At 46.3% G+C, this 14805-nt stretch overlaps 1 protein-coding gene across 1 annotated transcript in view; it reads right to left on the bottom strand.

Moving 5' to 3' along the window:
• JH06_0912 (hypothetical protein) overlaps positions 1-14805 on the bottom strand; it is a gene marked incomplete at both ends in the record, with an annotated part of 29962 nt that overhangs the window by 14606 nt on the left and 551 nt on the right. Inside the window, one exon of the mRNA XM_014673436.1 lies at positions 1-14805. This exon is cut by the window's left edge and continues 14606 nt beyond it. Within this exon, the coding sequence (XP_014528922.1) occupies positions 1-14805 (14805 nt within the window).

Genomic DNA, 14805 nt, shown 5'->3' with positions numbered 1-14805 from the left:
CAGAAGCACACAATGGCTCGTTATCACCATGCTTATCTACCAGATCCGTGATCAATGAGACACCACGCAAAGCAATGAAAGTACTGCATCCTTCAAGTGATCGTACGATCAAGGCTAATACAGGGAATGCAGCCACTAAGAAGGGTTCCTGATTAATATGTGTCTTCACTAGGTTCAACAACAGAGAGATGAAATCACTTTTGATCAGATAGTTGCAATACGTCTCACTCTCAGGAATACTGAAGAAATTCTCCAGAATATGACAGATAGGAATCAGAGTCATACACGAAACACTCTGCAAAGGAGATTTCAAAGTCTTGTAGAATCCATTCTCATACAGGTTCATAGCACCTTGACCATTGCTCACTTCAGGACGGGTCAGAACCACCATCAACTCAAATAACTCGCAAGCCACAACTTCTTCGGCTTGGAACTCAACCAGAAGCTCCATCGTCAACTTGTTCAAACCCGAACGTACTGTCTCTGCACTGGCATTATGACTACAGATACGAGCAAACATCTTTGCAAAGGCAATCACAGTAGCTGGATCATCGAAATGACTCATCAGATTCACAAGGAGAGTCATCCATATACGTTCTCCGATCAAAGCTCCTGCTGCAGGCAACTCCGAGAATGCTCCCAGACATACGGTAGCAGTTTGCATCACCAATGGCTCCTTCTCCTGGGCTTCCAACACTTGCTTCATAATATCCACAGCCTTCTGCTCCATTAGACGCTCGCCACACGCCTTGCCCGTTGCTTTATCATCCAGCATCGCTCCTAAGGCTGCAAAGCAAGCACTCTCCACAGCTCCATTTGACATGAAGGTAATCATACGTTGGATCAACAGTGGAAGGAGATCCACTTCCTCCAGTGCCTCTGTAGCACCTTCAGCACAACCACACACATGTTGCAACGTATGGCAATCCGCAATTGTGAGATCGGCATTGGTCACAAAGACACTGAGAGCAGATACACACAGAACAATCACATTCTCACCCACCATACGACGAGCATAGTCAGCCACTTCTGATACCTCACTCAGAATCTGCAAACATCGCTCACACACCATCTCATCCCGAGTCTCCTTATTGAGATACTTGCTCAGGGTATCACATAACAGCTTCATGCCATCCTTCTCCACAATCGCTTGTTTCGCCTCATCGTAGATTGCAGCTCCCATCAACACAGTACCCATAGGACGTAAAACAGCCGGAGCGTCATTGTTATTCTTGAAAGCATCCAAGGCAATGTCCACACCACGTGCCTCCACAAACTGCTTATGCAGTTTTGGTGACTGCTCCACACAAGCTCGAACCACATCACCAATACGCAGGAGAGTCTGTTGCTCCAACAGGAAGTGAGACATATTTGTTACAAGCACCTTCATTGCCTCCAACTTGATCAACATCTCTACAACACGCTTGTCACGGATCAATGGAAGTAAAGCATTCATCGCCTCCTCACATACACGAGCATTATCAGGATGGTTATGAAGAGCATTGATCACCAGCACTACCACATCTCGCTCCACAAGATCACGGAAGATCTTACGGTTCCGCAGTACCAGACTCAAGAAGGCACAACCGGTAATCTGACATTCCTCCTCCATCGGGAACATATCCATTGCTTCCAAAATAGCATCCAGACCACTGTTGTCGAATATCTCCTGACGAATATCTTCATCAACAGCTAGCTCACGTAACAACATTGCAGCGTAGTTAAACACCTTATCATAGTGATTGAAATGCATTAGAATGTACTTCGACATCTCCACCAGATGTGCATCAAGGTAACGCTGACGACTCTCATCACATGGTAACATTCCGCACAACAGCTTCAACGACAGAGTTACAATCTCCACAGCACTCTTTGATTCTACCGTCTCTGTGTTGTTGTCCACCGCATACTTCACATTCTCTTGCAACAACTCCGCACAATCTACAATCAGCGTGGTTTCAGCAAAAGCCACATAGTTCCTAAACTGAACCAGATTAGTGAGCAGGTAGAGACATGAAATCACGAGATCCCTATCATCCCGACACATATTCAATGTCTGGGCCGTTGTCTGCACAATACGATTCTCTGACATCACACGAGCACACATTTCATTCTCTGCCAACTTGATCAACACACTGATCACATTCAGAGCAATCTCCGGCTTCTTCAAATTCGCGCTGCAAATTTCATTTAACATCAAAATGGTCTCGCTGTTCGCAAAGGTAGCAGCCGCCTCAGGATAAGAAGCAAGAGCAGCCATCAGACCCGTTGCAGATCCAATCAACGACTTACTGTTCTTATTAGCAGCTACAGAGAGAATCGTAGCTTCTGTCACACCCTTATCATGCATTCGCATCAGTACAGATGTAGGATCCTCCTCTGTCGCCACTTCAGCCAGAAGAGTATAGAGATACTTCACTACATCCTTCTCCTTAGCATAACGACAGGCAACCATCGATAGATCATCCACATACACAACCAGACGAGCATGAATGTCATGCACCACAGCACACAGCAACTTCACCACAAACGTCAACAATGGGACGTTATCAGCACTAGTATCCAATATCACCAATAACGAATCACAATTCTTTACAAGAAGCTTCTCCACATAACTCGTATCCTTCCGCAAAAGGACATCCACAATTTGCAAGGCAGTCTGTAAGAGCTCCATATCCTTGAAAGACTTGACCACATTCAACACATGTACTGCACCCTCGATCGTAATGAAAGCATCACACAACTCAGGAACTGACAGAAGACGCAATACGCAACGCTCTGTTGCCAGAATCAGATCCTGTTCATTCGGGAAACGCATCAGAAGAGCGTCCAAAGCTCGAAGGACTGTCTCATCAAGAGTCTCCAACACGTCCTTATCATCACACAACTTTGTCAACACCTCAACACAAACAGTTTGCACCTCCTTTGACTGAGGGAAGGCTCGCATGCAGTCCATGATCCGAGACATGTGTTGGACCATCCATGCAAAGAACTGAGGAATGCGAAGCAGAGCACACACCACACGATACACACCTGCCTGCACTGCAGCACTCTTCACATACACGTCACTCACTCCGATCACCACCTTCAGAACACGAGCTTCAACAAGCTGTTTGCCTGTTGGATCAGCAGGGACCAGCATCTCAATCACGATCAATGCCTTCACAATGATCTCCTCATTATCCTTGAATCTCTTGATTATGGCTACCATCGGATTCAGGATGTCACGAACATGAATAGTTGTCTCTGCATTTAGACTCTTGGCCAGATTACAGATCAGGTCCATCACTTCCAGAACAAATGTCTTGCGACCAGCATACTGATTCAACACACGACAAGAGACATCCAGCAACTCTGCCACATCGATCTGCTGAATCATCTCCTTGCTCAGTAGATTCGAAATCGCACGCAACGCAGGACGCAAGATGTCAAAGTCCCGTGGGAAGTCATTCACTACCTGGAGGAGATTACGTGTGATCAGAGACTCACGTAGCAGATCCACACAATCACTTCGCTTCGACATATTGTACAACAGCTTGCAAGTCCAGGTTTGGATCACAGCAGAGCGCTTGAAATCGGTCATGATACGAGGCATCAACTCGAAATTATTCTCATGGAACAACGCCTCTGCAATACCATCATAATTCGACATGTACCACATGATACAGAGCATCGACTCATTGATTACCACGTCACCCACATATGATTCATGAACATCCATAAACGCAGCAATGAAAGGCTGTTGCAATGCCAATGGACAACACTTCTTATCAGCACAGATCAACTGGAGCATCTGCAGAACCGATGCCATATCATCCGCATTGTCATGCAGATTCTTCACTGCATACAATAACACCGCCATTACACCCTCACGAGCCATCTTCTCAATCTGACTAGAATCCCGCTGGAATGTCAGATAACACAAACGCAGGGAGAGCATGATAGCATCAATAGTCGTGTTCGTGTTCTGAGGAAGACATAACATGCAACGAAGAGTCGTATCAACACCCAACTGTTCTGTGAAGTCCTTCAAACATGCCTCCTCATCAACCAAATTGTTGCAAGTCTCCAGACAGTAGAGTACCAGATCCTTGTTGCTAGAATAATTGCTCATTGCACGCAGCAAATACACCAACACACGACGATCTACCATCACCTTACGATACTCTTCAATATCCGAATACAGAGACAGAATACCAGCAGCATGTTGCTGGACCAGTTCAGCCTTCGCAAAAGCCTTCTGACTATCCATAGCAATCTCAGGCAACTTAAACTCCTCTAACGCATCCAGATTCCGACGGCTCAAGTAAGCAATCGCCGAAACCACACCCAACACATAGCCAAGGACCTCAGGCTGCTTTCCATATACATCACACAACCAGCAGAAGAACTGTAAAGTACCAGAAGCAAGGAAGTCCACTGTTACATACCCACTACGCAATACATAGTTGGTAATTGTCAAGAAAGGAGGAAGCACTTCCTTATTCTCACGATTATTGTACATGACATCCGTACAACACTTCAACACTTCATTGGCACGACACACATTCTCAGGCTTCATCACCAGATATGTCAGAAGACGGATTGGAGGTTCCAAGTGCTCCATCTTTTTCTGGTTCTTCTTCAGACAATTCTCCAACACAGGTGTCACTTCACGCGATACACGTGGTGATACCTCAGGATACGTCTTCACCAAGGTGTACAACACCTCACAGAACATCTTCATCAAGGTACGCTTGCGAAGGTATGTGCTCAACGAGGATACCGTCGCTGGCAGTCCCTTAGCCTTCATAAACTGCTCTGGAATGTCCTTCATCGGCATCAGATTGTTGAGGTATCCAGCGATACAGAGCTGGATATAAGGATCACTAATGTACCTGTTCTGAACATCCACAATCACAGGTAGACCTGGCGTTTCGGCAAAGTCATTCAGCAGCTCACGAGAAGCAGACATCTCCACTAAAATGCACACCATCTTACGAGCTAACTCATCCTTCGGCATCTTAGTCGTGTTATCATGAAGTCTCTTCATGTGGTCCTCGATCATTCTAATAATACGTTCGCCTGGATGTAACTGATGGAGCACAGCCTTCACACTCGCTACCTTCACCAGTTCCGCCATCAGAGAGAGAGCATGACTCAACAATGACAGATCCTTTGTCTGAAGGGCTTCGAAGTAAGGAGCCACTACGCCACTCACAGCCACCAAACGACGAGCCTCCTCTGAGTTCACACATACGCTCACCAACACATCACTTGTATCTGACAACAGCGCTGCATTCTCAGGGAACCGCTTCACACACGAAGCCAACAGATTCACATTATCCAATACGGACAATTCTGTCAACACAGCACGACGCTTCGCCACTTCCTTATCCTCTTCTATCTTCTTCGACTTATGGCGATTCTTCTTCTCCTCTTCCTTCTTAAGCTCACGACGTCGCTTCTTCTCCTCGGCCACGTCATCATCATCCAGCTCATCCTCTGCGTTCTCATCAATCTTCTTAGCTGCTTCCTCAGGAGACTCCTTCACCATCCGAGCCATGATCGTCATGCATTGACACTGCGACTCCACATCATCAGGTGAACCTCGAATGATCATCAGCAGCATCTTCAGAATGTCCACATTCACCAACGAATCACTCAACGTCGGATTACAAGCAATAAGACAGAAGATTGGAAGACTACGCTGCACCACAATCTTACTCGTTGCATTCGCACGAGCATTCTCCAGAAGATCCTGGGTGCGACCCAAACGAATCAGCTGCGTAGCGTCTTCATCAGTCTGAGTGCAGATACCCAGAATCTCCCAACAACTCTCAGATACCGTCGTGTGCATGACGAAACGCTTCAACAATGAACAGATCTTTGAAGGTAAAGCAATCTCATAATATACTGGAGGAGATGACATAGTTCGCATCAGCATACCAAGTAAAGCCAACAAACTAACAACAATAGAATCTGTCTTCAAGACATAGGACTTATCCAGAAGAAGAGATACGAAATTGAAGAAATCAGCTGACTGGAGAGGACTTTCTTCCTTCTTTTGGAGAGCACGATTCTCCAAATAAGCGCACAAGAACTTGCTACAAGATCCAATAAACTCAGGATACTCTTGGCATGAATGGAGTTTCTTCTCACACAACTCATCTGCCTTCTCGTCCTCCATCACCTGCAATGATTTCTCATCCACACACAACACTTCCAAGGTACAACATACAGCTGAGAGTAACGACCATTTCTCACTGCTCTTCAGAATACCGATAAGGAAATCTGTTAGATTCAATTGAATCAATTGTTGACGAGCCTCTTCATTATGGAGTAATGCCACAAGGAACAAACAAGCATCCTCACGCAAGGAGGATTCAGGAGCACTCTTCTGCATAGCATCGACCACAATACTCAATACATCAGCCTGTACTACAGCAGACTCAGGTAAATCAGCTTCCAACATCTTTGTCAGAATGATCACACAATGATCCATCATATCCTCTTCAGCAGCATACATACGAATCGTATCGAAGATCAGCTTCAAACAATCCGTAACAGCAAGAGCTGAAGCAATCACTGGATAGAGAACCATCTGGTGACAGAACCCAATACAGCAAGCCACAATCTTCTCATTCTTCATGTACTTATCATAGGTACTCTTCAGCAAATCTGATACACCCTTCTCAATGGCAATACCACAATAATCACGAGTCTGACATACACTCCACAGTACCACATAACCGCGATACATCACCTCTGATATGTCCTCATACTTCTTCATCACTTCCAAAACCACGGGAAGACCACCATTGTTCATAAACACCGAAATTGTCTTGTCATTCAGCAATACCAGAGCCAACACCTTCAGAGTCTGCTCACAGAACGATGATTCCTCGATATGCTTCTGCAGACAATGTACCAATAAAGGTACACATCCTTCCTCAGCCATCTTCTCAGCCATCTCCGTTTCAGAACAGACCTTCAACAAGAAATCCACCACTCTGCTCTGAATGGAGAGGATATGAGCATAAATGATCACCTCTGTGTAGAACGACTCCATGTTGATTTCACGCAGGATCTCCGTACTGCTCTCCATCAACAACACCAAGATCAATTGAATCAGCTTACAGGCATCATCAGGTCGCTTACGTAGACGAGGTACCATCGTCATTAGATCCTTCAAATTAGTCACCGTCAGCAAAGGCTTCAACTGGGTCGGCTCCTTCACCAGCTGCTCCAACAGCACCGTACAAGAAGCAAACACCTTGGGCTGATTGAACTGATGCTTCAACACATCATAGATGTTCGCAGAGCAACGATCCACCTTCACGATCCTCATAAAGTCGTTGGCACGAGTCACCGCGCACAAAGCGTTCAGGACGTGCAACGAAATCTCAAGATGAGCGGGATGCTTTGCCAGTGCCGTCAATTCTGTCGACACACCATTCTTCGTCTTGAACATCTCTAGGTTCGCCTCTTCCACATTCAGCATGTTCTCAATGAAACCTGTGGCCAATTCCACAATCGTAGCATCGTCCAAATACTTCTGAATCGACTCCACACACAAACCCAGAGCATCTGTCCTCATCAAGGTCGGACACACGCTAGCATCACTCGACAGATTCTTCAAGGCACGCAGACACAGCGTGCAAATACTCTTGTCGGTCAGATTCTTCTGTAGATTCGACACCAACACCTTGTAGCTACTCTTCATCACCTCCTCATGAGAAGCAGGAACGGCTGTAACAGCACTCAAAACGGCTGTACACAACTCTACACGCTTCTTCAATGTCTGAATCTCATAGAAGGGCAAGAAGATCTTCAATGACTCCGACTGACTCATACTCTCGGATCCAGCAGGAATAGCTGTTAACGTACTCAGAGCCTCCAGAGATGACTCCACCAACTTTGCATCCTGCTTCTCCTTAGTCAGAATCCGTGTCAAAATCTCCAGTACACCAGAATCAATCATGCCATGACCAAGACGAGAATCTCTTGCACAGTACGTGATGAATCGACATCCATTGAGGAGAATGTCCTCTTGCTCCTTGTGATCCAGAACCACCTCGATGATAAAATCAACAGAACTGCTGTTAGTAATGAACTCAGCATCCCTCACACTTGCACACTGCGACAGCAGGATCATTGTTGAAGCAACAACCACGCGTTCCTTCGGGAAACGCTTGATTGAGCGAATTGAAACTTCAGGAGCTGTACAGGCCACAAGCTCTGACAGACACTCGGTACACTGAGCCACTAGAGCGAGTAATTGCAGTCCACTCATCTGAATCTGCAAATCATCGAAGAAACGATCTACAGCACGCACACACAGAGGAATTCCCTTCAGAGACAGCAATGTCAGCGCATTCTTTGGATCAGCACGCAAAAAGCACACCAAGGTAGTGCAGCCATCACATTGAATGGTCGCAGAAGAAGGATAGTCCTTCATACTGGAGAGGATCTGCTGGATATTCAGTGAACCCAGAACAGAGAGTAACGATAACAAATGAAGACACTTCTCCACCAGCATCTGACTATATCCGTACTTCTTCATCACCTCATTCGTAGGTACTGCCACATCCAACTTCTTCAGAAGAGAACACTGCTTGCTGGAAGCACAGAACATCAGGAAATCAACAAGATCTCCACACACAGATTCCTCGTCTAAGTGGGTTGTCAGCAACTCCACCACCTTGTTCAACACAACCTCCGTCAGGATCTCCGACTCTTGACGCTTGTCCTTCAAAGCACGCAGTAATAACACACAACAGAAGTGGATCATTTCACCCTGGGTATAGTTCTGAAGAGCAAACACACATGTCTCGATCACACTCTCCTTTAACAGATCATCCTTGAAACGATCCTTAGAATCCAGGTCCTGTAGACGGGTTATCAGCGACAATACAATCACCAAATATTTCTCCTCTTCACGAAGAACACCAAGAGCCTCCAATGCTAATCTCACAATGGCTTCAGTCAGTACACTGTGTGTCATAGACTTATTCACAGCCAAGTTATTCAACACCTCCAGAGCGCCTGCATATAGAGCAAGCTCACTCTTCTTGTACATAGTCATTACCTTCTGAAGAGTCTGGATTCCCTCAGGTGTTGCCATCTGCAAATGACACTCAATCGCCATTGTGCACGCCACCAGAGCCTCCAGAGCAGCAGCTACGATCGACTTCTTCTTCATATCACGCTCCAGAATACGAGCTGTTGTCTCCACCACATTCTGACTACTGATTAAAGAAGCATAATCCGCAGGATTTGTTGCTGCATTGCGGTAGAGAATGAAGGTATCAATAATCGCCTCCTCTGAACATGTATCCACCTTCACCACACGGGTAGCTACCTTCAATACCTCCTCCAACTGTGTAGCGACAATTGATACAAACTGTAACAGATTGCTCATAATGCGTACACAACGGTGGACTACATCAGCTTCCTTCTCGTACTGTTTCATCATTAGTAAAACAGCAGCAGGGACCTCATTCATCACCAATGAATCAGCATAACTGGCCTCCACAGAGAAGGCATCAATGATCACACAAGAAGCATAGACAAACTCCGCAGAATCATACTTGTGGAAATAGAGCAGAATCACAGACAACACATCATTCTCCCACATCGTATTCACGCAATTATACTTAGTCATCAGACTCAAGACCTCCATAGCAAGCAGAATCGCATCCTTCAGAGCACGATATGCCTCCAGAGCATTCACAATACCCTTCACTAGATTCTCGCATTCAGCGCATTCCTCACATAATGGCATCAGACACTTGCACAGAAGCAAGGCATTCAGCAGCAATACCACATTCGCATCGCTCTTGGTCAATTGAGCACTTGTCTTTCCATTAGATAAGACCACAGCTACAGCGTTTCCGATAGAGTGATTAACAGCGGTAAAGAGAGCAGCGGACTCATTCACAATGCGCTGTTCATGCAGTTCCTCCATGCATACCCTCATCAGTTCATAGCAAGCAGAACACGCCTCATCACTATCAGGGAACACATTTAGCGTCTGGACAGTCAGATCTACCAAATCCACTGTTGGGAGCAAGGGTTGTTTCTTCATATCTACTACATGCAAAGCCATGATGGATAAGAGGGCAGCCATCGCTCCCTCACTCTTGCTATGCTTCTGCACAATCGCACAGTACAGTTGATGATCAAAGCAAGAGAATAACTGCTTGCGAGAACTCTCATGACTCTGAGCCAATGTATTCAATACACGTCCACACAAGGCCACAACAGGTTCCACATCGATGAATCGTTTCAACACAGGCCACAACTCCAAGACAAAGTTCCCATTATCCATATCACGAACAGCATCTGGACTCTTCGTCACAGCACACAACAGATACAAGGCAGCTCCAGTGACCTCAGCGTCCTCCGAATAGGTCTTCAGAAGACGTAACATATCACTACCACAACACTGCTGACTCAGAATATACAAGCACTCGGCACAAATCGTCAAAGCCGCAAGAGCATGACAGCAGGCAATGATACAAGGACGATCTTCACTCTCACGCACACCCATCAACAGGATATTCACAAAACCTGTCGTTACCAATTCAGAAGCACTCACAGGTGCCAGCAGCTCAAGCAAGTTTGCCATCAATGTAAGAATGAAAGCATCCTTACTATAGTCCGTAGCTACACGATAGAGCACACGGAGATTCTCCATGCTTACAAATGTCGATGGGACCTCTGTACCTGTCACCATAGCAATCAATGCACGCAATACAGCCTCCACATGCTTTCCACTATTAACAAAGACTGCCATTGACTTGATTAGAGCATTGAACACCTCCAAATGAAGCATCTTCGGAGTTGCATTATCGCATCGAGACAATGTCAGAAGAAGCTCGGCACATGCAAGATTGATCGCAGCATCCTTCGAATAAGTAGCGAAGACGGTCAACACAGTCGTCAGTACATTCATCTGAGTATCATCAGCAAGAACCTCACATCGATTCAACAGTCCACAGCATCCAGCTACAACCTGCTTATCATTCATAAAGTTTTGAATGAACAACACTGCGGCTTCAGCTGCATTATCCTTCAGGTAGTATTCCGTATGATGAGACCACAAGAAGTCCATCACTATCAAACATAGCTCACTCAACTTCACAGCCACATCCCGACTCTCACAGAATATCAACAGACTATTTACAACCGCTTCAAAGAAAGCCTCATAGTGGCTTTGCAACCACGCTTCATTCTCGACACAAACACTCATCAGAGGTGCACTCTCCAACACAAACTCTTCCACCTCACAACACAGCGTCAGAGCACTCACAGCGAAGTCCATCACTTCGGACTTAGCCATCTGGGGACGCAATGCCAGAACATTCGTTATCACAGACATACAACTCATGAAACGGCCGTGTAACTCTACATCCTCAGGATACTTAGCAGCCACTTGCAGTAAAGCGTCTACTCCTCCCTTTTGAACGAACATCTCTGGATTCGTCTTAATCTCGAAGAACACAGAGAGAACCGAGCTGATCAATATAGCCACATCGGCAGGAATCTCCTCTGTCTGCAACGCACGCACCAGCACCGATTCCGCATTGAACTTATGGAAACTCTCACAGACACTCAAGCTGTTCATAGCAAGATGACTGATCGTACCAGCCACTGCAAAGAGTAATTCATGTGCGTCTGGGAACATCTCAGTGGAATTCACAATCTTGGACACAATACCGCTCTGAATGACAGCAGGCTTACACGAATCGAAAGCCGAGATAGAGCAAATCAGTTTCACAAAGAGTGTTGTGAGTTCACTGTTACTGCTGAAGTTGGAATACACCAGCATCAAGGTACGCAGATAGGAAGTAGATGCAATACGATTCACATCAGAAGAGCCATCAGCCAGACACGTCAATGCTCGAAGAACCACACTCACAATACTAGCGTTCTTCGGATAACGCTGCAGCGTCGTGTAGAAGGGCTCCAGACCACCATTTGCAACTACGTTCTGACGACTGATCACCGCAGTTTCCTCCACAGGATCATCAACCATGCTTAACAAAGTGCTGCAACCATCCAACACAATAGGCTCATCCGAAATACACAATTGGATGCAGCGAATGCACACCACCGTCGCCTCCAGAGCCACAATACCACTTGGAATATGTTGGGCCACAGAGAGAAGAGTCTTGATACCAACACTCTGGATTGGCATCACTGTTGTGTAGCGAGTCATCACATCCACCACCACCTTAGCCATCTCACACTCTACTACAGCCCTTGCGAAGAGAGCATCCTGAAGGAACGGCTGGAACGTCGTCAAGAAGAGAAGCACCAGATCCCGATTGGAGATAAAATCATTGGTCAGAATGAAGATCATTTGAACAAAACCACTCTGCAACAGAGCCTCACGATTCTCCTCTGTACATGAAGCATTCTTCAGAATCATCAGTAGCACATGCATCGTGGCAAGGTCCTGAGCAGTCTCGCCTGTCAAAGACACAATCGTATCCGTGACTGTCTCAGAAAGAGGACTCGGGAACTCCTTCACAGCTCCCAGAATCTGAACCAGTACATCACACAAGATCGCATGGGCCTGACCTCGAATATGAGAGAAGGAAGCACACAACGCAGTTAAGTTCGCCTCCTCCGTGAATTTCGGAACGATCTCTGGATTCTGAATCAGATTCTTCACAGCAACAAGAGCAGGCTCTGCAATTTCATCAGCAGACTGTTCTCCCAGAATACGCAACAATGCCTGTATAACACCAACATCAACCAGCTTGTAGTGATTCACAGGATCCCGAGTCAACATACTGAACAAATTGCTGCATACTTCCATATACTCATCGTCCACAGGCTCTAAACTCACAATAGCGGTCTCGTAGCACTTCGACTGCATCACGTATGTTACACCTCCTCGAGTCGTCGCTACATACAACAACACACGGCAGCAGGCCACTTGTAATTTGCTGTTCTCACGGAATCGCTCCATCACATCATGAACACGATCCATACATTTGCTATTCAAGAAGATAGGAACTGCATTCTTGCTACTCAACGCACCTGCTAATACAGAGAACACAGGAGTCAATAGAACTTCCTGATCAAACTCCTTCGCCAAACCTGTGAACAGAGGCACACCTCCACAGTTGATGAACGTAGGGATACACGTCTTACTCGTCAATACACTCTCATTCAACGTCAACAAGTCAGCCAGACGTTCCGGGGTCTTCTTCCAATCCTCAACAATGCCCAAGAACCGAATGAGATATGAAGGAGCACTCATCACCTGACCATACATGTCAGTGAAGATGATTGAACGCAACACTTCCAGGATCGCCAACTGGCTTGCATCGTCCACAGATGGACAGCTCATGAGGGCAAACAGGAGCAACAAGAAACTCTCAATGGAGGGACTACAACGGGTTCCAATCGCCTTCAAGAACTCCACACAGCTTGTGACGGCTTCAGGACCATCCACACAAGATACCAGACTCTGACAGAGTTGATGCAACTCCTCCTGAGACAACTCTGCCCCCAGAGACTTCTTCCAATTCAAGATGTCCGCCAGATTCTCGCTAGCAAGAAGCGAATTCTTGTGATCCTCACCCAGAATGATCTGACACAGGACTATCATCATCTCCTTCGTAGCCACCTTCTTGTGGTTCTTATCGGTTGCATGTGACTGTTGACGAAGCAGGGTCATTGCGGCATTCAGGACCTCCACTGACCCGATATGGTGGTTCAACACATCGAGAAGGAAGGTGAAAATCCCATTATTACCCAAACCTTCGTTGATAACCTTGCTTTCCGTGAGATGTGTGAACAGCTTACAGGCCAGCACAGGATACACATCATTGTCAACAAAGAGAGGCTCCATTGCATACACCGTGTCAATACACTTCGAACGAACCATCTCAGCACGCACCTTTGATGAAGTGGCAAGATGCTCCAACACGGTCAACACCTCGAGGTTGACCTCTTGATTCTCCTTATAGTTCTCCGCACACCACTGGATCGCAGGCAAATAGTCCTGGACAACAACAGCAGGGATAATCTCCGTAGTCGTCATCACACTACTCAGCAAACGCAAACTCGCTGAGACCACCTCCGGCTCCTCAGCGTTCTGTCGCAAGATCTTATATAGTTTTTCCAAGACACCGCAATTGAAGATTTCTTTGACAGTGAGACCATGCTTGAATACAACACTCAGAATGTTAAGGAAGCTGACCAACTTCTCATGTTTCCTATTCTCAATATCACGGAGAAGATAAGGCAATGCTCCACGCTCACAAATCGTCAGACAGTGGTTCTTGTCTGCGAAAATAGACTCGAGATAGCTAAAACAAGTGGTTCGGATTGTTTTGCTATCCTCGTGCTCAGTGAGAACGGAGATCACCGTGGCATAACTCTCTACCTCCATTAGCAGATCATGACAACTGAGGTCAAAGATGGCCAGAGTGGCTAGAATCGAGACACCGTGTAATACAACCTCAATATTCGAGTGGAACGCTTCCATACCATCAAGAATCACTTGCAACACCTGGTGGGACAACAGCAAACGACGACATTCCTCTGTATCCGCCATGAAGTCCAGTGCAGTGAGTGACATCGCCAACAGTGGTTCAGGAGCCTCATCCAAACAATTCTGGATGGCTCGGCTGACAATGCCACGCGAAAGCAGTGCAGACCTCTTAGAAGGATCCTTATTCGCCAGGACACACAGCAATTCCAGAGAAGCAGTCTGCAATTCGGCGTTATTCGAAAACTTGTTCATACACTGACAGAGAAGTTCGAAGCAGTTTGTTCGAAGCATTCGGTTAATTGCCTCCT

The sequence above is a fragment of the Blastocystis sp. subtype 4 genome (assembly GCF_000743755.1).
Source record: "Blastocystis sp. subtype 4 strain WR1 chromosome Unknown seqid_0042, whole genome shotgun sequence".
NCBI lineage: Eukaryota > Bigyra > Opalinata > Blastocystidae > Blastocystis > Blastocystis sp. subtype 4.
This window is presented reverse-complemented; position numbering and strand designations above follow the sequence as displayed.